The sequence below is a fragment of the Cherax quadricarinatus genome, chromosome 1, assembly GCF_038502225.1.
Source record: "Cherax quadricarinatus isolate ZL_2023a chromosome 1, ASM3850222v1, whole genome shotgun sequence".
NCBI classification, from domain to species: Eukaryota; Metazoa; Arthropoda; class Malacostraca; order Decapoda; family Parastacidae; genus Cherax; species Cherax quadricarinatus.
In genome coordinates, this window is record NC_091292.1 from 17,074,352 (window position 1) to 17,099,945 (window position 25,594).

General features: G+C 43.1%; 1 protein-coding gene across 3 annotated transcripts in view; it reads left to right on the forward strand.

The window, feature by feature from the left end:
- Positions 1 to 25,594, forward strand: part of LOC128684950 (murinoglobulin-1) — a 206,200-nt gene that overhangs the window by 81,857 nt on the left and 98,749 nt on the right. For all 3 annotated transcript variants that reach the window (XM_070099615.1, XM_070099712.1, XM_070099663.1), the window contains exons 9-11: positions 73 to 276; positions 13,159 to 13,338; positions 13,626 to 13,800. In XM_070099615.1, coding sequence (XP_069955716.1) covers positions 73 to 276; positions 13,159 to 13,338; positions 13,626 to 13,800 — 559 coding nt within the window. The remainder of the gene's footprint in view (positions 1 to 72; positions 277 to 13,158; positions 13,339 to 13,625; positions 13,801 to 25,594) is intronic.

Genomic DNA, 25,594 nt, shown 5'->3' on the forward strand with positions numbered 1-25,594 from the left:
AGTAGGGTTTTTTTTTTTTTATACATGTTCATTTGTGTAAGCAATCTGATGTATTTGTGTTGCTGCCAACAGATGAAGGCGGGCAGCCTCCGCGCCGTCATGGAAAGTACCACCTTCACCAACACCATTGAGCATTATTACTCTCCCTCCAACTCTTCCCTGCTGATCCACGCTCCGGAGGGTCGTCTCAAATGTAACCCGGGAGTATCGTACGAGCACCGCCTACCTGTACTCTTCTCGTCTGCTGGCCAGACCAAGGTGGCAATTACTGTCCAGGTGAGCCACTACCCTCGTCTACCTTCCCGTATTCTAAAAGCATTTCTCCTGCAACCTCCCTGTTTTTAATGTTTTTACCCTTTCCAGTGGAGTTACCTTGATACGGGTTGAAGACTTTTGCCCATTGAAGTGGAACTATTCTCCCCTTAATCAGATCTGAATGTCTCCCATTCCACCAGTCGCTGAATGACCCCTGTGGGTTAGTGCTTTCCCCATGAATATAACATAATATTAATAATAATAAATTAAGAGAAGATTAACATCATAAATATTTATTAGTTGTACAATGTATCTGAAAATGAAATCACTTGTTTCAAAAACGAAAATAAGACGAAACAATAAAGAATGGTTTAATGGAAGGTACTTTGAGAGGCAGTCTCTTGATACAAATGAACAGCTCTTGATCAAAGGACTTGGAGATATCCTCACCTTCCTTAGATCAAACTTGATTACTGTCTAATCCTCAGGCACTGTATAACCCTCTATGGGTTTAGTGCTTCCTTATTGATATACAGTACTAAAGTGGAAGTAGCAGGGACTGGAGAGCCATGAAAAAATAAGTGCCAACCCAGAAATTTACATTCGTAAAAGCCACAAAGGAATAGACTAATGCTAGATGGAACCACATCTTACACTTATATATATATATATATATATATATATATATATATATATATATATATATATATATATATATATACAGTGGAACCTCAAATTTCGAATGTATCGCTGTATCACTTACCGAACGTTTCAAAAATAGAACCCTTTTTTCGAACCAACTTTGTCCCCATTATCGAACGCGCCCCTATTTTCGGACCGCTGGTCCCGGACCTGTCCGCCAGCCCGCTCTGTCGCGTCCCCGAGCAGGCGCCATGAGCCAGTCTGGCTTTGTTGATGCTTGAGTGAATACTAACCTGCGCTCTCATTCAAACATTTTACGATTACATATTTCATTGTGTTTAGTGCTTGTGGGACTGTGAAATAAGCTGCCATGGGCCCAAAGAAACTTGCTAGTGGTACCCCTGTGGTAAAGAAAGTGAGAAACACCATAGATGTGAAGAAGGAAATAATACAGAAGTATGAGAGTGGTGTGAGACTTGCTGAGCTTGCCAGGATGTATGGGAAAAACAAGTCGACCATCGGTTCTATCCTGGCAAAGAAAGAACAAATCAAGGAAGCTGTTGTTGTGAAAGGTGTTAATATGCTAACCAAAAAAAGACCACAAATAGTTGAAGAGGTTGAGAAGTTGTTGCTGGTGCGGACCAAGGATAAAGAGATGGCAGGTGATAGTGTTTCAGAGACGATTATTTGCGAAAAGGCAAGGAAGTTGCATGCCGATCTGGTACAGAAAACTCCTGGAATCAGTTCAGTGACAGAACCATGTCCCATTTTAGGGAAATGTTAAAGAGGCGCCAGAAACAGAGGACTGTGGACAGTTATTTTGTGAGACAGGGGTCCAGTGACTCTCAAGCTGGTCCTAGTGGCATTAAAAGACAGAGAAGGGAAGTAACCCCAGAGAGGGCTTTACCTGAAGTCCTCATGGAGGGGGATTCTCCTTCTAAACACTAACCCCAACTCCGTCTCTCCTCCTCCCTATCTTCCAGATGCCATCACCAGTCTTCAATAAAGGTAAGTAAAAATGTTATTTTATATTTATATACATAATTGAACACTATAGTATTTGTTTTGTGTATGTAAAACTGTAATTAATCTCTATAAAATGTATTTTTTGTGAATATTTTTGGGTTTCTGGAATGGATTATTGTATTTCCATTATTTCTTATGGGAAATATTGCTTCGATTTTCAGACTTTTCGAATTTAGAACTAGCTCCTGGAACGGATTAAGTTCGATATTTGAGGCTCCACTGTATATATATATATAAAGCAAATTCAATGTGAAATACAAGATACCGGTAATTAAGGCGATAAAATCACTGACTAGAATTGCGAAATGTGTGGGATCTTAAATATGACGCTCCAGAGTGCTTACGGAAAAGAACATAGGTGATGTAGGGGCTTTCAACCCCAAATAACCACAGGAAATGGAGGATGTTGACATCGGATGAGGAAACGAAGTTGTTACAGCATATTGTCAAGAAAATGGCAGTGAGAATCAACTAAAGAGCACCATGTATCTTAAAAGACTGCAGATGAATTCAGCTATCTACTCTGGAAATTTTGAGGATTTCATTGCAAGATAAGGCGACAGACAAATGGAAAACTGCACACATTCAATAAGGACACTCATGGGTCCCTAGTAAGGAGATTCATAGGTCCCCAACAAGGACACTCATAGGTTGCAAGGATACTCACAGGTCTGCGGTAGGGACACTCATTGGTCCCTAGCAAGGACACTCACAGGTCCCCAACAAAGATATTTACAGGTCCTTAGCAAAGATAGGTTCCCAGCAAGGACACTCGCAGGTTTCCATCAAGGACACACGGGTTCCTATCAAGGACAGAAAGGCTCCTATCAAGGACACTCACAGGCTCCTATCAAGGACACAGGTCCCCAACAAGGATATTCACATGTCCCCAGCATGGACACCCACAGGTTCCCAGCAAGGGCACTCACAGGTCCCCAGCAAGGATACTTGCAGGTTCCCAACAAGGACACTCAGGGGTATAGTTTTCTAATTTGGCGTGTCTTAGCACTTAATAATTTCCAACTTTAAATTTTCTAAATAAGTGTATATATTATATAGTTTCATTAGATGCTGTTTCATTAAAGAAGCTAGTGTTGGTAGGGTTATTGTGCATAAAATCTTTCACAAGGGTCATTAAGGGTTGTTGTGTGTGAACTCTTATCTGCAACACGAGTCATGTAAATAGATTTATTCAGTAAGTGAACAGTAATGTACAACGAGCAAATTTATATAATCCTAGTCAGGTGAGTGGCCAGGACAGTAGGATCACTGTATGAAGTGAATTGAGAGGTGGGAGCACCACGAGAATTAGTAAGGCTGGTTGGTTGGTTTATTGTTCCGACAATCAAACAAGGGAACGATGAAAACGTCTTAAACAACAGTCTGTAATTTTATTATTGTTAAGCAGTAATACATGAGAAGATACAAGTGGAGAGTTGATAGTACACTTGAAAAGAAAAAGCCTGTCGCTATCCAACAGCTGTTTCCCATCAGCAAAGCCCTGATAATATAAATTAATTTGTTATAAGAACATAAGAAAGAAGGAACGCTACAACAGGTCTACTGACCCATGCGGAGCAGGTCCATGTCCCCCCCCCCCGGATTAGCCCAATGACCCACCCAGTCTGGGCACCTCTACTCAAGGAAGGAGCACGGCACCAGACCCAGCAGCACAAGCTAGTCAGGTCCAACTCACACCTACCCACACCCACTCATGTATTTATCTAACCTATTTTTAAAACTACACAACGTTTTAGCCTGAATAACTGTACTCGGGAGTTTGTTCCACTCATCCACAACTATTACGAAACCAGTGCTTTCCTATATCCTTCCTGAATCTGAATTTTTCCAACTTGAAACCATTGCTGCGAGTCCTGTCTTGGCTGGAAATTTTCAGCACTCTATTTACATACCTCTTTATTAATTCCTGTTTTCCACTTATACACATCAGTCATATCCCCCCTAATTCTACGCCTTTCTTGAGAGTGTAGATTCAGGGCCCTCAGTCTATCCTCATAGGGAAGATTTCTGATGGTTTAGAAAGACACGTAAGCAAACACTATGACATATTTCATAGTGTTTACTTATGTGTCTTTCTAAACCAACTTGTCGGTATTTATTACCAAGGGATACATGGGATCAACTTTGTCATCCTCCTTTGTACGTTTTCCAGTGCATTTATATCCATTTTGTAATACGGTGACCAGAACTGAGGAGCATAGTCTAAATGAGGCCTAACCAAGGATATATAGAGTTGAAGAACAACCTGAGGACTTCTATTATTTATACTTCTAGGTATGAAGCCAAGAATTCTGTTAGCTTTATTGCGAACACTAATGCACTGTTGTCTTGATTTTAGATTACTGCTAACCAGAACTCCTAAATCCTTTTCGCAATCAGTAGTATTAAGATCTACATTATTTAGTTTATATGTGGCATGGTTATTTACCTGTCCAACATTTAGAACTTTGCATTTGTCAGTTTTAAACTGCATCTGCCACTTCTCCGACCATTGCATCAGTCTATTCAAATCATCCTGGAGTGCTCTAGTGTCCTCATTAGAATGAATTGGACGGCCTATTTTGGTGTCATCAGCAAATTTGCTTATGTCGCTATTTATTCCCTCATCTATGTCGTTTACGTAAATTGTGAACAACGGGCCCAACACTGACCCCTGAGGAACACCTCTTGTGACGTGCCCCCATTCTGATTTCTCCCCATTTGTGCAAACTTTCTGCTGCCTATTTGTCAGCCATGCCTCTACCCAGGAAAAAATTTCTCCCCCTATTCCGTGTGCCTTAAGTTTCCTCAATAGCCTCTGGTGTGGAACTTTATCGAAAGCCTTACTGAAGTCCATATACACAATATCATATTCATAACCATGATCTACCTCCTCAAACATCTTAGTGAAAAAAGTTAGTAAATTCGTAGGACAGGAACGCCCCTTTGTAAAACCGTGTTGAGATTCATTAATCAATCTGTGCCTATCAAGATGGCTACGAATTGCTTCGGCAATTATTGATTCCATAAATTTTTCCACTATGGAGGTAAGGCTTATTGGTATATAGTGAGCTGACCCGAGGAACCTGAAAGAATCCTTTTGGGTTAGTCTTCGATTCTCTTGCAACTTTAACCTCATAATCTCTTTTTGCTTTTCTAATTCCCTTTTTTATTTCTCTCTTTAACTGAATATATCGATTTCTCAATTGCCCCTCTCCTCTTTTGATTTGCCTATATATGCCTCTCTTTTGACCAATCAGATATTCTAATCTATTGTTCATCCATTTAGGATCATTTTTGTTTGATCTGATTTCCCTATTTGGAACAATTTGACTGAGCAGCTAGAACTATGCCCTGGAAAGCATCATATCGGCAACCATCACCACCTACCTGACCCTTAGTCAGGTCATTCCAGTTCAGCCCACCTAAGTAATTTTTCAGTCCTATGAAATCAGCCAAGCGAAAGTCAGGGACGGAGACTTGATTGCCATTATTAGGGGAATTCCATGATATATTAAAACTGAGTGATTTGTGATCACTTTCCCCAAGCTCATCATTAACCTCAAGATTATTAATTAGTGTTTCCCTACTGGCAAGAACCAAGTCAAGGAGGTTATTTCCCCTAGTTGGCTCTGTCACAAACTGTTTTAAAAAACAATCCTGGATCGTATCAAGAAAGTCACCTGACTCTAAATTTCCTGTCAAATTGCTCCAGTCAATCTGTCTATAGTTGAAATCTCCCATTAGCACAACATTTTCGTATGTAGATGCCTTACGAATTTCGTCCCATAGAAGTTTACTGCACTCCCTATCAAGATTTGGGGCCCTGTAAATCACACCCAAAATTAGTTTTTCTCGGCCCTCGAGAAGCTGTAACCAAACAGATTCAGTGGCTGACGCTTCTAATTTAATATCTTGTCTAACACAACAATTTAAATTGTCTCTGACATACATCGCTACTCCACCACCTTTCCTGTTGACCCTGTCAGTGTGGAATAATTTATAGCCTTGTATGTGACATTCAGAGGGCATCTCTCTATCTTTCAGATTGAGCCAGGTCTCTGTTATAGCAATAATATCTATGTCACCTGCACTTGTAAATAATCTTAGCTCATTATCTTATTTCTTACACTCCTGCTATTAGTATAGTAAACCTTAAGGGAGCTAGTCCCTTGCTGCCCTCTGCTGTCCCCCTTTGTTTGCTGACCTGATCTATTGTCTTTATTTATAACTTCATGCTGAATGCCTTTTATACATTTACTGTTTCCAACCCAAGTGTTGCAACCTGCTTGTTTCCCACACACACCCATACCTCTATCTTCCATCAGTTTAAAATCATAGGCATTTCACCAATGGCCTTCTCAATCGAGTCTGCAAGTGCTACCACCCCAGCCCCAGAGAGATGTACCCCATCCCTTGCATACATATCATGTTTGCCATAAAAGTTGTTCCAGTTGTCAATGAATGGGATTGCAAGTTCCTTGCAGTATCTGTCTAGCCAGCAATTTACACCAATTGCCCTAGACAACCATTCATTTCCTACTCCCCTTCTAGGCAAGATGCTACATATGATTGGGATCCCTCCCTTAGACTTATCAGGCACTGTGCCAGTTTGTAGTGATATGTTAAAAAGATTAGCCAAAGGTATGCTAAGTTCCTCTTTACATTCCTTTAACACCCTTGCAAACAGTTCATCAGGACCTGGGGATTTGTTTTTCAGTTTCTCTATTTGTCTGAGGACCATGTCACTAGTTACCGCAATCGTGCATAGTTTATCATCCTCTTCTACATAATCTATTATTTCAGGAATGTCGTTAGTGTTTTCCTGGGTGAAAACTGAGAGGAAGTAGGTATTGAGAATTTCACACATCCTTATCACTGTCAGTGATCTGACCAGAGTTACTCTTAAGTGGGCCTATCTTGTCCCTAATCTTACTTCTGTATACCTGAAAGAACCCTTTTGGGTTAGTCTTTGAATCCCTTGCGACCTTAGCCTCATAATCCCTTTTTGCTTTTCTTATTCCTTTCTTTATTTCTCTCTTTAATTGAATATATTGATTTCTTAACTGTCCATCCCCTCTTTTGATATGCCTATATATGCCTCTCTTTTGACCAATGAGATGTTTTAATCTATTGTTCATTCATTTGGGATCATTTGTGTTAGAGCTAATTTCCCTACTCGGAACAAAAGTTGTCTGGGAAAGATAGAACTATGCTCTGAAAAACGTCATATTGGCAACCAAGATCACCTACCTGACCCATAGTCAGGACATCCCAATTTAGCCCACCCAGGGAATTTTTCAGTCCCATGAAGTCGGCCAAGCGAAAATCTGGGACAGAGATTTGATTGCAGTTATCTGGGTAATTCCATGATATATTGAAACTAAGTGATTTGTGATCACTTTCCCCAAGCTTATCATTAACCTCAAGATTATTAATTAGTGAATCTTTGTTGGCAAGAACCAAATCAAGCAGATTGTTTCCTCTAGTTGGTTCTGTCACAACCTGTTCTAAAAAACAATCCTGAACCGTATCAAGAAAGTCGCTAGACTCAAGATTTCCTGTCATATTGTTCCAATCAATTTGTCTAAAGTTAAAATCTCCCATTATCACAACATTTTCATATCTAGATGCCTTATGAATTTCGTCCCATAACAGCTTACTGCACTCCCTATCAAGGTTTGGGGGCCTATAAATCACATCCAAAATTAATTTGTCACGTCCCTCAAGAAACTGTAGCCAAACAGATTCTGTGTTCGATGTTTTTAATCTTATATCATGTCTAAGACAATTTAAATTTTCTCTGACATACATCGGCACTCCACCACCCTTCCTGTTGACCCTATAAGTGTGGAATAGTTTATAACCCTGTATGTTGCATTCAGAAGGCATTTCTCAATCTTTCAGGTTGAACCAGGTCTCTGTTATACCAATAATATCTATATTACCTACACTTGCAAGTAATCTTAGCTCATCTATCTTATTTCTTAGACTCCTACTACTTGTATAGTAAACCTTAATTAAGGGGGCTAGTCACTCGTTGCTCTCTACTATCTCTCTTTGTTTGTTGATCAATTGATTTGCCATTACTAGCAACTTTATTTTGAACATTGTCTTTTAAACATATCCCTGAGGTATCCCGGTAATAACTGCTGTTTTTAACCCTAATGCTGCAGCCTGATTGTTTCCCACAAACATCCATACCTCTATAATCTATCAGTTTAAATTCCTAGACAAGTCATCAATTACCCTCTCAATTGAATTGGCTAATGCAACCACTCCATCTCCAGAGAGATGAGCTCCATCCCTTGCATACATATCACGTTTGCCAAAGAACAGGTCCCAGTTATCAATGAATGGGATTGCAAGTTCCTTGCAGTACCTGTCTAGCCAGCAATTTATACCAATTGCACTAGACATCCATTCATTGCCCACTCCCTTTCTAGGCAAGATGCTGCATATGACTGGGATCCTTCCCTTAGACCTAAGTACTTCTATGGCTGACCTGTACTTATCCAGCAGCTCCTCTCTCCTGCCCTTCCCAGTGTCATTACCCCTAGCACTAAGACAGATAATGAGCTTGTTCCCATTACCTGCCATAATATTATCCAACCTGTGTGTGATGAATGTATTCAGTCCATCAATCTACAAGATTGATGGACTGAACACATCGACTCAAGGCTGAGGGACTGATTACCCCAAACTCCTCTCCTTACACCATTCTACTTTGTATTGGACTGATGAAGCCACTGTGTGGCGAAACGTTTCCTGAATAAAGATTCCCATATGTTGCATAAGTGTCTCAATCTTCATTATCCAACCTGCTGACTATGTCACCAAGGCCAAGCCCATGATGACACTCTTCAGGTCACTTGTTCTATCTAGGCTGGAATATTGCTGCACACTAACAGCACCTTTCAAGGCAGGTGAAATTGCCGACCTAGAAAATGTACAGAGAACTTTCACGGCGCGGATAACGGAGATAAAACACCTCAATTATTGGGAGCGCTTGAGGTTCCTAAACCTGTATTCCCTGGAACGCAGGAGGGAGAGATACATGATTATATACACCTGGAAAATCCTAGAGGGACTAGTACCGAACTTGCACACGAAAATCACCCACTACGAAAGCAAAAGACTTGGCAGACGATGCACCATCCCCCCAATGAAAAGCAGGGGTGTCACTAGCACGTTAAGAGACCATACAATAAGTGTCAGGGGCCCGAGACTGTTCAACTGCCTCCCAGCACACATAAGGGGGATTACCAACAGACCCCTGGCAGTCTTCAAGCTGGCACTGGACAAGCACCTAAAGTCAGTTCCGGATCAGCCGGGCTGTGGCTCGTATGTTGGTTTGCGTGCAGCCAGCAGCAACAGCCTGGTTGATCAGGCTCTGATCCACCAGGAGGCCTGGTCTCAGACCGGGCCGCGGGGGCGTTGACCCCCGGAACTCTCTCCAGGTAAACTCCAGGTAAACTCAGGAAGACACTCTCTGTCTGACCTTTCTATCTCTGTTACAAAATGCATGGTCCATATATCTTACCTGAAAATCGCCTACTATTAAAATATTCTTACCTTGATTAGCAGGGGAATCAGTGGTACCTTCAACCTCACTAACCACTGAAGTACACTCGTCTTGGAGAACAGAGAATCAATTTCCTACCTTCACATCTTCTCTATTATTCGAAAAAACACAAAAGAAGGAATAAGGAATAAAAATTCTATAAACCTGTTTTGTTACATGATGCAAAAAATCCTGTGGAAAATAAACAACAAAAGAAAAAAGTCTGTAAGAAAACTTGGATAAAGTTATCAAAATGAGTGAATAAATAGATGATGGTATTTATTACGGGTAAATGTTACGCAATGAAAGCTGTAACAGGCCACACGAAAAATATAGATAATGAGATAAAATTTGGAAAGCCTAAATTCACCGGAAGATCAGAAAAATAAAATAACGAGAAACGTATGTTGCACTGGCAAATTTTAAAATAGACTCGAGCCATGTAATTTATGCCACAGTACAACAACATTCAAACTGATAGAAGTCCAGCAGTGGTAGAGGCAAAAATAAGCTAGTGGAAGTAGTGGTAGTGGAAAACTATAAAATAATGGCAGTGTAATAAGTAGTAGTCGTAGTGAGACATGACAAATTTACTTGAAAAAATGGAATAAATAATCTTGCCAACCTTCTGTTGGCATTTAGTCATCATCTAACAGTCCAGGAAGCTCTATAAATGGAAAGAAATTACAGAAATAAGAATTTATGTAGAACAGGACGATAAACTATGTACGATTAGGATAACTAGTGACATAAGGGTTTTAAAAGAATGTAAAGAGGAACTTAGCATACCTTTGGCTAATCTTTTCAGTATATCACTACAAACTGGCATAGTGCCGGACAAGTGGAAAATGGCCGGTGACAGGTCCTTAGCTTCGAACTATAGACCAATAAGCCTTACCTCCATAGTTGGTAAATTTATGGAATCAATAATTGCCGAAGCAATTCGTAGCCATGATGAAAGGCATAAATTAATTAATGAATCTCAGCACGGTTTAACAAAGGGGCGTTCCTGTCTTACGAATTTACTAACTTTCTTTGCTGAGGTATTTGAGGAATATGATATTGTGTATGTGAACTTAATTAAGGCTTTCGATAGAGTTCCCTTATCAGAGGCTATTGAGTAAATTTAAGGCACACGAAATAAGAGGAGAATTTTTTTCCTGGGTAGAGGCATGGTTGACAAATAGACAGCTGAGAGTTTGCATAAATGGGGAGAAATCAGAATGGGGGCACGTCACAAGAGGTGTTCCTCAGGGGTCAGTGTTGGGCCCTTCGTTGTTCACAATTTACATAAACGTCATAGATGAGGGAATAAATAGCGACATAAGCAAATTTGCTGATGACACCAAAATAGGCCTCCAATTCTAATGAGGACATTAGAGCACTCCAGGATGATTTGAATAGACTGATGCAGTGGTCGGAGAAGTGGCAGATGCAGTTTAATATAGACAAATGCAAAGTCCTAAATGTTGGACAGGAAAATAACCATGCCACATATAAACTAGATAATGTAGATCTTAATATTACGGATTGAGAAAAGGATTTAGGAGTTCTGGTTAGCAGTAATCTGAAACCAAAACAACACTGCATTAGTGTTCGCAATAAATCTAACAGAATTTTTGGCTTCATAGCAAGAAGTATAAATAATAGAAGTCCTCAAGTTGTTCTTCAACTCTATATATCTTTGGTTAGGCCTCATTTAGATTATGCTGTGCAGTTTTTGTCACCGTATTACAGAATGGATATAAATGCACTGGAAAACGTACAAATGAGGATGACAAAGTTGATCCCATGTATCAGAAATCTTCCCTATGAGGATAGACTGAGGGCCCTGTATCTACACTCTCAAGAAAGGCGTAGAATTAGGGGGATATGACTGATGTGTATAAGTGGAAAACAGGAATTAATGAAGGGTATGTAAATAGCGTGCTAAAAATATCTAGCATAAACAGGACTCGCAGCAATGGTTTTAATTGGAAAAATCAGATTCAGGAAGGTTATAGGAAAGCACTGGTTTGGTAATAGAGTTGTGGATGAGTGGAACAAACTCCTCTGGGTTGTCTTTCTCTCTTCTGTCTCGTGTTTCTGTTCCTTCATTTATTTCACCACTTCCCCTTTCACGCACCTCTGTGCGCTTGCTCTCCCTCTGTGGGCACCTAGCTCCCTTGCAGTGCTCCCTTTCCTTTGTATTTTACTGGCTCGTCCTCCTTATTCCCCACTTCTACCACTACCACTACTACTACCTCTTCTACTACTACTACTACTACTACTACTACTACTACTACTACTGATGAAATTAAGACACATGTGTGGCGTCTGGGTGTCTTTGTTGTGGACGTTTCGCCATCCAGTGGCTGGCTGGATGGCGAAACGTCTACGATAGAGATGCCCAGGTGTTGCACGTGTCTTAATTTCATCTTGTCGGTATTATATACCATCCTTGTACTACTACTACTACTACCACCACCTCTTCCTGCCTATATATAGCCGTCCTGCTTGGGAAAAAGATTTGGGAGTTCTGGTTAGCAGTAATCTGAAACCAAGACAACAGTGCGTAAGTGTTCGCAATAAAGCTAATAGAATCCTTGGCTTCATATCAAGAAGCGTAAATAATAGGAGTCCTCAGGTTGTTCTTCAACTCGATACATCCTTGGTTAGGCCTCATTTAGATTATGCTGCACAGTTTTGGTCACCGTATTACAGAATGGATATAAATGCTCTGGAAAATGTACAAAGGAGGATGACAAAGTTGATCCCATGTATCAGAAACCTTCCCTATGAGGATAGACTAAGGGCCCTGAATCTGCACTCTCTAGAAAGACGTAGAATTAGGGGGGATATGATTGAGGTGTATAAATGGAAGACAGGAATAAATAAAGGGGATGTAAATAGTGTGCTGAAAATATCTAGCCTAGACAGGACTCGCAGCAATGGTTTTAAGTTGGAAAAATTCAGATTCAGGAAGGATATAGGAAAGTACTGGTTTGGTAATAGAGTTGTGGATGAGCGGAACAAACTCACAAGCACAGTGATAGAGGCCAGAACGTTGTGTAGCTTTAAAAATAGGTTGGATAAATACATGAGTGGATGTGGGTGGGTGTGAGTTGGACCTGATAGCTTGTGCTACCAGGTCGGTTGCCGTGTTCCTCCCTTAAGTCAATGTGACCTGACCTGACTAGGTTGGGTGCATTGGCTTAAGCAGGTAGGAGACTTGGACCTGCCTCGCATGGGCCAGTAGGTCTGCTGCAGTGTTCCTTCGTTCTTATGTTCTTATGTTCTTCTGGTTAGTGTGACTTTGTAAATGGTCCAAGTCGGACCGAAACGTCGTCGTAAGCTTCTCTCTTTTATGTGCGGGGTTATTTGTGTATCGTTCCAGTCACGGTATTGTGCCTTTTTTGTTATTTACCGTTATAGAAGCTAAGACGTTGTGTAGTTTTAAATATAGGTTGGATAAATACATGAGTGGGTGTGGGTGGGTGAGAGATGGACCTGACTAAGTTGTGCTACTAGGTCGGATGCCGTGCTCCTCCCTTAAGTGAATATGACTGACCTGACTAGGTCAAGGCATTGGCTTAAGCCGGTGGGAGAATTGGACCTGCCTCGCATGGGCCAGTAGGCCTGCTGCAGTGTTCCTTCTTTCTTATAATCTTGTGTTCTTAATTAACTTGCAGATCGTGGCACGTAAAGAGATCAAGTACTCTAGCACCAAGGAGTACGAGCTGGTTGGCAGTGAGCTTCCTATCAACGAGGAACATGTGCTGGATTCTCGCCCTCCACTGCCCCTTCACACAACAACAGGCGTTATACACATTCCCCTCAGCCTTCCTCTCACAGCCTCTCCTCATGCCAGGGTAAGTTGTCATATTATTTTGCTGTATCTTCTTACATAATAGCATCAAAGCGAAATTTAAAAAGTCACATTAAGAACGTATTTATATTATCAAAAGATGAAACCAGACTTGAAATTTGTATATTATTAGTATTCCAGCTGTTCTCAAAACTGTTTTAAAGACCTCACACCATTATAACTACAGTTCACCATCTCCATCAATAGAATACTTCTCTACTTCTGAGTTGAAGCAGTACACTCTATAAACAGAATTACAGGTGGAGATATAATAGAACAATGTTGTTACAGGTACTAATATGGTATACACGTGACGATGGAGAGGTCGTGGCAGACACAAAGAATTTGGAGGTGGACAAATGTCTCTTGAACGCAGTGAATATCAGCTGGTCTGAGCAGAAAGCGCAGCCAAAGCAAAAGGCCGTATTAAAACTTACATCAGCGCCCAAGTCCATCTGTAGTCTTGGTAAGAGCTATTATTTATTTGAAGGTAGTGTTATCCAGAAACAAATGCCCATTCTGGGTAAAAAATGAAATTCCTGATTATCTTGATAAACATTAAATGCTTCAATTTCTCTCTCTCTCCCTATCTCTCTCTCTCTCTCTCTTTCTTTCTGTGTTAGTTACTATTTTGTCATAGGCACTTGACGATTAGACACTTGAGAGTGTACTCACCTAATTCTGGTTTGTGTGTACTCACCTATTTGTGGTTGCAGGGGTCGAGTCTTAGCTCCTGGCCCCGCCTCTTCACCAGTTGCTACTGGGCCCTCTCTCTCCCCGCTCCATGAGCTTTATCAAACCTCGTCTTAAAACTGTGTATGGTTCCTGCCTCCATTACGTCATTTTCTAGGCTATTCCACTGCCTGACAACTCTATGACTGAAGAAATACTTCCTAATATCTCTCTGACTCATTTGTGTCTTCAACTTCCAATTGTGGCCTCTTGTTTCTGTGTCCCCTCCCTGAAACATCCTGTCTTTGTCCACCTTGTCTATTCCACGCAGTATTTTATATGTCGTTATCATGTCTCCCCTGACCCTCCTGTCCTCCAGTGTCGTCAGGCCGATTTCCCTTAATCTTTCTTCATAGGACATTTCCCTTAGCTCTGGAACTAACCTTGTCGCAAACTTTTGTACTTTCTCTAGTTTCTTGACGTGCTTTATCAAGTGCGGGTTCCAAACAGGTGCTGCATACTCCAGTATGGGGCTGACATACACGGTGTACAGTGTCTTGAACGATTCCTTACTAAAGTATCGGAATGCTGTTCTCAGGTTTGCCAGGCGCCCATATGCTCCAGCAGTTATCTGATTGATGTGTGCTTCCGGAGACATGCTCGGTGTTATACTCACCCCAAGATCTTTCTCCTTGAGTGAGGTTTGCAGTCTTTGGCCACCTAGCCTATACTCTGTGGTTTTCTGTGCCCTTCCCCTATCTTCATGACTTTGCATTTGGCAGGATTAAATTCGAGAAGCCATTTGCTGGACCAGGTGTCCAGTCTGTCCAGGTCTCTTTGAAGTCCTGGCTGGTCCTCATCTGATTTAATTCTCCTCATTAACTTCACATCATCTGCAAACAGGGACACTTCTGAGTCTAACCCTTCCATCATGTCGTTCACATATACCAAAAATAGCACTGGTCCTAGGACCGACCCCTGTGGGACCCCGCTCGTCAGAGGTGCCCACTGTGATACATCATTACGTACCATGACTCGTTGTTGCCTCCCTGTCTGGTATTCTCTGATCCATTGCAGTGCCCTTCCTGTTATATGCGCCTGATGCTCTAGCTTCTGCACTAATCTCTTGTGAGGAACTGTGTCAAAGGCCTTCTTGCAGTCCAAGAAGATGCAATCAACCCACCCCTCTCTCTCGTGTCTTACTTCTGTTATTTTATCATAAAACTCCAGAAGGTTTGTGACACAGGATTTGCCTTCCATGAATCCGTGCTGGTTGGCATTTATACTCTTGTTCCGTTCCAGGTGCTCCACCACTCTCCTCCTGATAATCTTCTCCATAACTTTGCATACTATACACGTCAATGACACAGGTCTATAGTTTAGTGCCTCTTTTCTGTCTCCTTTGTTAAAAATGGGAAGTACATTTGCCGTCTTCCATACCTCAGGTAGTTGCCCAGTTTCCAGGGACGTGTTGAAGATTGTGGTAAGTGGCACGCACAACATATCTGCTCCCTCTCTAAGGACCCATGGGGAGATGTTGTCCGGTCCCATTGCCTTTGAGGTATCGATGTCCCTCTGCTGTTTCTTCTCCTCCTCATCTGTATGTATGTCGTGCAACACTTGTTGGTGTATTCCTTGCTGGTGTATCCATCTGGTCTGTCCCCCCAGAGTCCTTCCTGTCTCTACTGTAAATACTTCCTTAAATCTCGTGTTGAGCTCCTCACATACCTCTTGATCGTTTCTTGTGAGTTCTCCACCTTCTTTCCTCAGCCTTATCACCTGGTCCTTGACTGTTGTCTTCCTCCTAATGTGGCTATACAGCAGTTTCGGGTCAGATTTGACTTTCGATGCTATGTCGCTTTCATACTGTCGCTGGGCCTCCCTCCTTATCTGTGCATACTCGTTTCTGGCTCTTCTACTAATCTCCTTGTTTTCCTGGGTCCTATGCCTCCTGTACCTTTTCCATTCTCTGTTGCACTTAGTTTTTGCCTCCCTACACCTTCGGGTAAACCAAGGACTCGTTTTGGTCTTCCTATTATTTCTGTTTCCCTTGGGAACAAAACTTTCCTCTGCCTCCTTGCACTTTGTTGCCACATATTCCATCATCTCGTTTACTGATTTTCCTACCATTTCTCTGTCCCAATGAACCTCCTGCAGGAAGTTTCTCATACCTGTGTAGTCCTCCCTTTTATAGTTTGGCCTGTCCCCTTCAGTTCCTGTTACCTTCTCCACTTGTAACTCTACTATATAATCAAAACTCAGAACCACGTGATCGCTAGCTCCAAGGGGCCTCTCGTAAGTGATGTCCTCAATGTCTGAACTGCTCAGGGTGAACACAAGATCCAGTCTTGCTGGCTCATCCTCCCCTCTCTCTCTGGTTGTGTCCCTGACATGTTGATGCATGAGGTTTTCAAGTACCACATCCATCATCTTGGCTCTCCATGTTTCGGGACCCCCATGTGGCTCCAGGTTTTCCCAGTCGATCTCTCTGTGGTTGAAATCGCCTATTACCAGTAACTTTGCTCTGCTCGAGTGAGCTCTTCTGTGTGTTTGTGTTGGTGTGTTTGTGTGTGTATGTTGGTGTGTGTGTGTATGTGTATGTTGGTGTGTGTGTGTATGTTGGTCTGTGTGTGTGTGTGTGTGTGTGTGTGTGTGTGTATGTTGATGTGTGTGTGTGTGTGTGTGTATGTTGGTGTGTGTGTGTGTGTGTGTGTATGTTGGTGTGTGTGTACTCACACCTAGTTGTACTCACCTAGTTGAGTTTGCAGGGGTCGAGTCCAAGCTCCTGGCCCCTCCTCTTCACTGGTCGCTACTAGGTCACTCTCCCTGAACCGTGAGCTTTATCATACCTCTGCCTAAAGCTATGTATGGATCCTGCCTCCACTACATCGCTTCCCAAACTATTCCACTTCCTGACTACTCTGTGGTATGTGTACTCACCTAGTTGTACTCACCTAGTTGAGGTTGCGCGGGCCGAGTCCGAGCTCCTGGCCCCGCCTCTTCACTGATCGCTACTAGGTCACTCTCTCTGAACCGTGAGCTTTATCATACCTCTGCTTAAAGCTATGTATGGATCCTGCCTCCACTACATCGCTTCCCAAACTATTCCACTTACTGACTACTCTGTGGCTGAAGAAATACTTCCTAACATCCCTGTGATTCATCTGTGTCTTCAACTTCCAACTGTGTCCCCTTGTTACTGTGTCCAATCTCTGGAACATCCTGTCTTTGTCCACCTTGTCAATTCCTCTCAGTATTTTGTATGTCGTTATCATGTCCCCCCTATCTCTCCTGTCCTCCAGTGTCGTCAGGTTGATTTCCTTAACCTCTCCTCGTAGGACATACCTCTTAGCTCTGAGACTAGTCTTGTTGCAAACCTTTGCACTTTCTCTAGTTTCTTTACGTGCTTGGCTAGGTGTGGGTTCCAAACTGGTGCCGCATACTCCAATATGGGCCTAACGTACACGGTGTACAGGGTCCTGAACGATTCCTTATTAAGATGTCGGAATGCTGTTCTGAGGTTTGCTAGGCGCCCATATGCTGCAGCAGTTATTTGGTTGATGTGCGCTTCAGGAGATGTGCCTGGTGTTATGCTCACCCCAAGATCTTTTTCCTTGAGTGAGGTTTGTAGTCTCTGGCCCTGTAGACTGTACTCCGTCTGCGGTCTTCTTTGCCCTTCCCCAATCTTCATGACTTTGCACTTGGTGGGATTGAACTCCAGGAGCCAGTTGCTGGACCAGGTCTGCAGCCTGTCCAGATCCCTTTGTAGTTCTGCCTGGTCTTCGATCGGATGAATTCTTCTCATGAACTTCACGTCATCTGCAAACAGGGACACCTCAGAGTCTATTCCTTCCATCATTTTTTTATTATTTTTTTTTTATTATCACACCGGCCGATTCCCACCAAGGCAGGGTGGCCCGAAAAAGAAAAACTTTCACCATCATTCACTCCATCACTGTCTTGCCAGAAGGGTGCTTTACACTACAGTTTTTAAACTGCAACATTAACACCCCTCCTTCAGAGTGCAGGCACTGTACTTCCCATCTCCAGAACTCAAGTCCGGCCTGCCGGTTTCCCTGAATCCCTTCATAAATGTTACTTTGCTCACACTCCAACAGCACGTCAAGTATTAAAAACCATTTGTCTCCATTCACTCCTATCAAACACGCTCACGCATGCCTGCTGGAAGTCCAAGCCCCTCGCACACAAAACCTCCTTTACCCCCTCCCTCCAACCCTTCCTAGGCCGACCCCTACCCCGCCTTCCTTCCACTACAGACTGATACACTCTTGAAGTCATTCTGTTTCGCTCCATTCTCTCTACATGTCCGAACCACCTCCACAACCCTTCCTCAGCCCTCTGGACAACAGTTTTGGTAATCCCGCACCTCCTCCTAACTTCCAAACTACTAATTCTCTGCATTATATTCACACCACACATTGCCCTCAGACATGACATCTCCACTGCCTCCAGCCTTCTCCTCGCTGCAACATTCATCACCCACGCTTCACACCCATATAAGAGCGTTGGTAAAACTATACTCTCATACATTCCCCTCTTTGCCTCCAAGGACAAAGTTCTTTGTCTCCACAGACTCCTAAGTGCACCACTCACTCTTTTTCCCTCATCAATTCTATGATTCACCTCATCTTTCATAGACCCATCCGCTGACACGTCCACTCCCAAATATCTGAATACGTTCACCTCCTCCATACTCTCTCCCTCCAATCTGATATTCAATCTTTCATCACCTAATCTTTTTGTTATCCTCATAACCTTACTCTTTCCTGTATTCACCTTTAATTTTCTTCTTTTGCACACCCTACCAAATTCATCCACCAATCTCTGCAACTTCTCTTCAGAATCTCCCAAGAGCACAGTGTCATCAGCAAAGAGCAGCTGTGACAACTCCCACTTTGTGTGTGATTCTTTATCTTTTAACTCCACGCCTCTTGCCAAGACCCTCGCATTTACTTCTCTTACAACCCCATCTATAAATATATTAAACAACCACGGTGACATCACACATCCTTGTCTAAGGCCTACTTTTACTGGGAAAAAATTTCCCTCTTTCCTACATACTCTAACTTGAGCCTCACTATCCTCGTAAAAACTCTTCACTGCTTTCAGTAACCTACCTCCTACACCATACACTTGCAACATCTGCCACATTGCCCCCCTATCCACCCTGTCATACGCCTTTTCCAAATCCATAAATGCCACAAAGACCTCTTTAGCCTTATCTAAATACTGTTCACTTATATGTTTCACTGTAAACACCTGGTCCACACACCCCCTACCTTTCCTAAAGCCTCCTTGTTCATCTGCTATCCTATTCTCCGTCTTACTCTTAATTCTTTCAATTATAACTCTACCATACACTTTACCAGGTACACTCAACAGACTTATCCCCCTATAATTTTTGCACTCTCTTTTATCCCCTTTGCCTTTATACAAAGGAACTATGCATGCTCTCTGCCAATCCCTAGGTACCTTACCCTCTTCCATACATTTATTAAATAATTGCACCAACCACTCCAAAACTATATCCCCACCTGCTTTTAACATTTCTATCTTTATCCCATCAATCCCGGCTGCCTTACCCCCTTTCATTTTACCTACTGCCTCACGAACTTCCCCCACACTCACAACTGGCTCTTCCTCACTCCTACAAGATGTTATTCCTCCTTGCCCTATACACGAAATCACAGCTTCCCTATCTTCATCAACATTTAACAATTCCTCAAAATATTCCTTCCATCTTCCCAATACCTCTAACTCTCCATTTAATAACTCTCCTCTCCTATTTTTAACTGACAAATCAATTTGTTCTCTAGGCTTTCTTAACTTGTTAATCTCACTCCAAAACTTTTTCTTATTTTCAACAAAATTTGTTGATAACATCTCACCCACTCTCTCATTTGCTCTCTTTTTACATTGCTTCACCACTCTCTTAACCTCTCTCTTTTTCTCCATATACTCTTCCCTCCTTGCATCACTTCTACTTTGTAAAAACTTCTCATATGCTAACTTTTTCTCCCTTACTACTCTCTTTACATCATCATTCCACCAATCGCTCCTCTTCCCTCCTGCACCCACTTTCCTGTAACCACAAACTTCTGCTGAACACTCTAACACTACATTTTTAAACCTACCCCATACCTCTTCGACCCCATTGCCTATGCTCTCATTAGCCCATCTATCCTCCAATAGCTGTTTATATCTTACCCTAACTGCCTCCTCTTTTAGTTTATAAACCTTCACCTCTCTCTTCCCTGATGCTTCTATTCTCCTTGTATCCCATCTACCTTTTACTCTCAGTGTAGCTACAACTAGAAAGTGATCTGATATATCTGTGGCCCCTCTATAAACATGTACATCCTGAAGTCTACTCAACAGTCTTTTATCTACCAATACATAATCCAACAAACTACTGTCATTTCGCCCTACATCATATCGTGTATACTTATTTATCCTCTTTTTCTTAAAATATGTATTACCTATAACTAAACCCCTTTCTATACAAAGTTCAATCAAAGGGCTCCCATTATCATTTACACCTGGCACCCCAAACTTACCTACCACACCCTCTCTAAAAGTTTCTCCTACTTTAGCATTCAAGTCCCCTACCACAATTACTCTCTCACTTGGTTCAAAGGCTCCTATACATTCACTTAACATCTCCCAAAATCTCTCTCTCTCCTCTGCATTCCTCTCTTCTCCAGGTGCATACACGCTTATTATGACCCACTTCTCGCATCCAACCTTTACTTTAATCCACATAATTCTTGAATTTACACATTCATATTCTCTTTTCTCCTTCCATAACTGATCATTTAACATTACTGCTACCCCTTCCTTTGCTCTAACTCTCTCAGATACTCCAGATTTAATCCCATTTATTTCCCCCCACTGAAACTCTCCTACCCCCTTCAGCTTTGTTTCGCTTAGGGCCAGGACATCCAACTTCTTTTCATTCATAACATCAGCAATCATCTGTTTCTTGTCATCCGCACTACATCCACGCACATTTAAGCAACCCAGTTTTATAAAGTTTTTCTTCTTCTCTTTTTTAGTAATTGTATACAGGAGAAGGAGTTACCAGCCCATTGCTCCCGGCATTTTAGTCGCCTCATACGACACGCATGGCTTACGGAGGAAAGATTCTTTTCCACTTCCCCATGGACAATAGAAGAAATAAAAAAGAACAAGAGCTATTTAGAAAAAGGAGAAAAACCTAGATGTATGTATATATATATGCATGTGCGTGTCTGTGAAGTGTGACCAAAGTGTAAGTAGGAGTAGCAAGATATCCCTGTTATCTTAGCGTGTTTATGAGACAGAAAAAGAAACCAGCAATCCTACCATCATGCAAAACAGTTACAGGTTTTTGTTTCACAGTCATCTGGCAGGACGGTAGTACTTCCCTGGGTGGTTGCTGTCTACCAACCTACTACCTCCTTCCATCATGTCGTTCACAAATACCAGAAACAGCACTGGTCCTAGGACTGACCCCTGTGGGACCCCGCTGGACACAGGTGCCCACTCTGACACCTCGCCACGTACCATGACTCGCTGCTGTCTACCTGACAAGTATTCCATGATCCATTGTAGTGCCTTCCCTGTTATCCCTGCTTGGTCCTCCAGTTTTTGCACCAATCTCTTGTGTGGAACTGTGTCAAACGCCTTCTTCCAGTCCAAGAATATGCAATCCACCCACCCCTCTCTCTCTTGTCTTACTGCTGTCACCATGTCATAGAACTCCAGTAGGTTTGTGACACAGGATTTCCCGTCCCTGAAACCATGTTGGCTGCTGTTGATGAGATCATTCCTTTCTAGGTGTTCCACCACTCTTCTCCTGATAATCTTCTCCATGATTTTGCATACTATACATGTCAGTGACACTGGTCTGTAGTTTAATGCTTCATGTCTGTCTACTTTTTTAAAGATTGGGACTACATTTGCTGTCTGCCATGCCTCAGGCAATCTCCCTGTTTCGATAGATGTATTGAATATTGTTGTTAGGGGTACACATAGCACCTCTGCTCCCTCTGTCAATACCCATGGGGAGATGTTATCTGGCCCCATTGCCTTTGAGGTATCTAGCTCACTCAGAAGCCTCTTCACTTCTTCCTCGGTTGTGTGCACTGTGTCCAGCACATGGTGGTGTGCCCCACCTCTCCGTCTTTCTGGAGCCCCTTCTGTCTCCTCTGTGAACACTTCTTTGAATCTCTTGTTGAGTTCCTCACATACTTCACGGTCATTTCTTGTTGTCTCTCCTCCTTCCTTCCATAGCCTGATTACCTGGTCCTTGACTGTTGTTTTCCTCCTGATGTGGCTGTACAACAGTTTCGGGTCAGATTTGGCTTTCGCTGCTATGTCATTTTCATATTGTCTTTGGGCCTCCCTTCTTATCTGTGCATATTCGTTTCTGGCTCTACGACTGCTCTCCTTATTCTCCTGGGTCCTTTGCCTTCTATATTTCTTCCATTCCCTAGCACACTTGTGTTAGTTAGTTACCATTTTGTCCTAGGCACATGTCGATTAGACACTAGGCCTGTTGTATATGTGTGCGTGTGTATGTATGTGTATGTTGGTGTGTGTGTGTGTATGTTGGTGTGTGTACGTATGTTGGTGTGTGTGCATGTTGGTGTGTGTGTATGTTAGTGTGTGTGTATGTTGGTGGGTGTGTGTGTGTGTGTGTGTGTGTGTGTGTGTGTGTGTGTGTACTCACCTAGTCGTACTCACCTAGTTGAGGTTGCAGGGATCGAGTCCTAGCTCCTGGCCCCGTCTCTTCAATGGTCGCTACTGAATCACTCTCCCTGAACCGTGAGCTTTATCATACCTCTGCTTAAAGCTATGTATGGATCCTGCCTCCACTACATCGCTTCCCAAACTATTCCACTTCCCGACTACTCTGTAACTGAAGAAATACTTCCTAACATCCCTGTGATTCATCTGTGTCTTCAACTTCCAACTGTGTCCCCTTGTTGCTGCGTCCCATCTCTGGAACATCCTGTCTTTGTCTATCTTGTCAATTCCTCTCAGTATTTTGTATGTCGTTATCATGTCCCCCCTATCTCCTGTCCTCCAGTGTCGCCAGGTCGATTTTCCTTAACCTCTCCTCGTAGGACATACCCCTTAGCTCTGAGACTAGTCTTGTTGCAAACCTTAGCACTTTCTCTAGTTTCTTTACGAGCTTGGCTAGGTGTGGGTTCCGAACTGGTGCCGCATACTTCAATATGGGCCTAACGTACACGGTGTACAGGGTCTTGAACGATTCCTTATTAAGATGTCGGAATGCTGTTCTGAGGTTTGCTAGGCACTCATATGCTGCAGCAGTTATTTGGTTGATGTGCGCTTCAGGAGATGTGCCTGGTGTTATACTCACTCCAAGGTCTATTTCCTTGAGTGAGGTTTGTAGTCTCTGGCCCCGTAGACTGTACTCCGTCTGCGGTCTTCTTTGCCCTTCCCCAGTCTTCATGACTTTGTACTTGGTGGGGTTGAACTCCAGGAGCCAATTGCTGGACCAGGTCTGCAGCCTGTCCAGATCCCTTTGTAGTTCTGCCTGGTCTTCGATCGGATGAATTCTTCTCATCAACTTCACGTCATCTGCAAACAGGGACACCTCGGAGTCTATTCCTTCCGTCATGTCGTTCACAAACACCAGAAACAGCACTGGTCCTAGGACTGACCCCTTTGGGACCCCACTGGTCACAGGTGCCCACTCTGACACCTCGCGACGTACCATGACTCGCTGCTGTCTTCCTGACAAGTATTCCCTGATCCATTGTAGTGCCTTCCCTGTTATCCCTGCTTGTGTACTCACCTAGTTGAGGTTGCAGGGGTCGATTCCAAGCTCCTGGCCCCGTGTGTGTGTGTACTCACCTAGTTGTACTCACCTAGTTGAGGTTGCGGGGGTCGAGTCCGAGCTCCTGGCCCCGCCTCTTCACTGATCGCTACTAGGTCACTCTCCCTGAGCCGTGAGCTTTATCATACCTCTGCTTAAAGCTATGTATGGATCCTGCCTCCACTACATCGCTTCCCAAACTATTCCACTTACTGACTACTCTGTGGCTGAAGAAATACTTCCTAACATCCCTGTGATTCATCTGTGTCTTCAGCTTCCAACTGTGTCCCCTTGTTACTGTGTCCAATCTCTGGAACATCCTGTCTTTGTCCACCTTGTCAATTCCTCTCAGTATTTTGTATGTCGTTATCAGGTCCCCGCTATCTCTCCTGTCCTCCAGTGTCGTCAGGTTGATTTCCCTTAACCTCTCCTCGTAGGACATACCTCTTAGCTCTGGGACTAGTCTTGTTGCAAACCTTTGCACTTTCTCTAGTTTCTTTACGTGCTTGGCTAGGTGTGGGTTCCAAACTGGTGCCACATACTCCAATATGGGCCTAACGTACACGGTGTACAGGGTCCTGAATGATTCCTTATTAAGATGTCGGAATGCTGTTCTGAGGTTTGCTAGGGGCCCATATGCTGCAGCTGTTATTTGGTTGATGTGCGCTTCAGATGTGCCTGGTGTTATACTCACCCCAAGATCTTTTTCCTTGAGTGAGGTGTGTACTCACCTAGTTGAGGTTGCGGGGACCCTGTGTGTGTGTGTGTGTGTGTGTGTGTGTGTGTGTGTGTGTGTGTGTGTGTGTGTGTGTGTGTGTGTGTGTGTGTTTGTGTGTGTTTGTTGCTGTGTCGGTGTGTGTGTGTGTGTGTGTGTGTGTGTGTGTGTGTGTGCGTGTGTACTCACCTATATGTGGTTGCAGGGGTCGAGTCACAGCTTCTGGCCCCACCTCTTCGCTAGCTGCTACAAGGTCACTCTGTCCCTCCTCCTAGAGCCTTATCATACTTTTTCTTGAAGCTATGTATGGAACTTGCCTCTATTACGTTACTCTCCAAATTATTTCACTTCCTGAGAACTCTATGACTGAATAAGTACTTCCTAACATCCCTATGATTCATTTATATTTTCAGCTTTCAGCTGTGGCCCTTTGTTCCTGTGTCCCTATCCGTCTGCAGTCTTCTTTGCCCTTCCCCAGTCTTCATGACTTTGTACTTGGTGGGGTTGAACTCCAGGAGCCAATTGCTGGACCAGGTCTGCAGCCTGTCCAGATCCCTTTGTAGTTCTGCCTGGTCTTCGATCGGATGAATTCTTCTCATCAACTTCACGTCATCTGCAAACAGGGACACCTCGGAGTCTGTTCCTTCCGTCATGTCGTTCACAAACACCAGAAACAGCACTGGTCCTAGGACTGACCCCTTTGGGACCCCACTGGTCACAGGTGCCCACTCTGACACCTCGCGACGTACCATGACTCGCTGCTGTCTTCCTGACAAGTATTCCCTGATCCATTGTAATGCCTTCCCTGTTATCCCTGCTTGTGTACTCACCTAGTTGAGGTTGCAGGGGTCGATTCCAAGCTCCTGGCCCCGTGTGTGTGTGTACTCACCTAGTTGTACTCACCTAGTTGAGGTTGCGGGGGTCGAGTCCGAGCTCCTGGCCCCGCCTCTTCACTGATCGCTACTAGGTCACTCTCCCTGAGCCGTGAACTTTATCATACCTCTGCTTAAAGCTATGTATGGA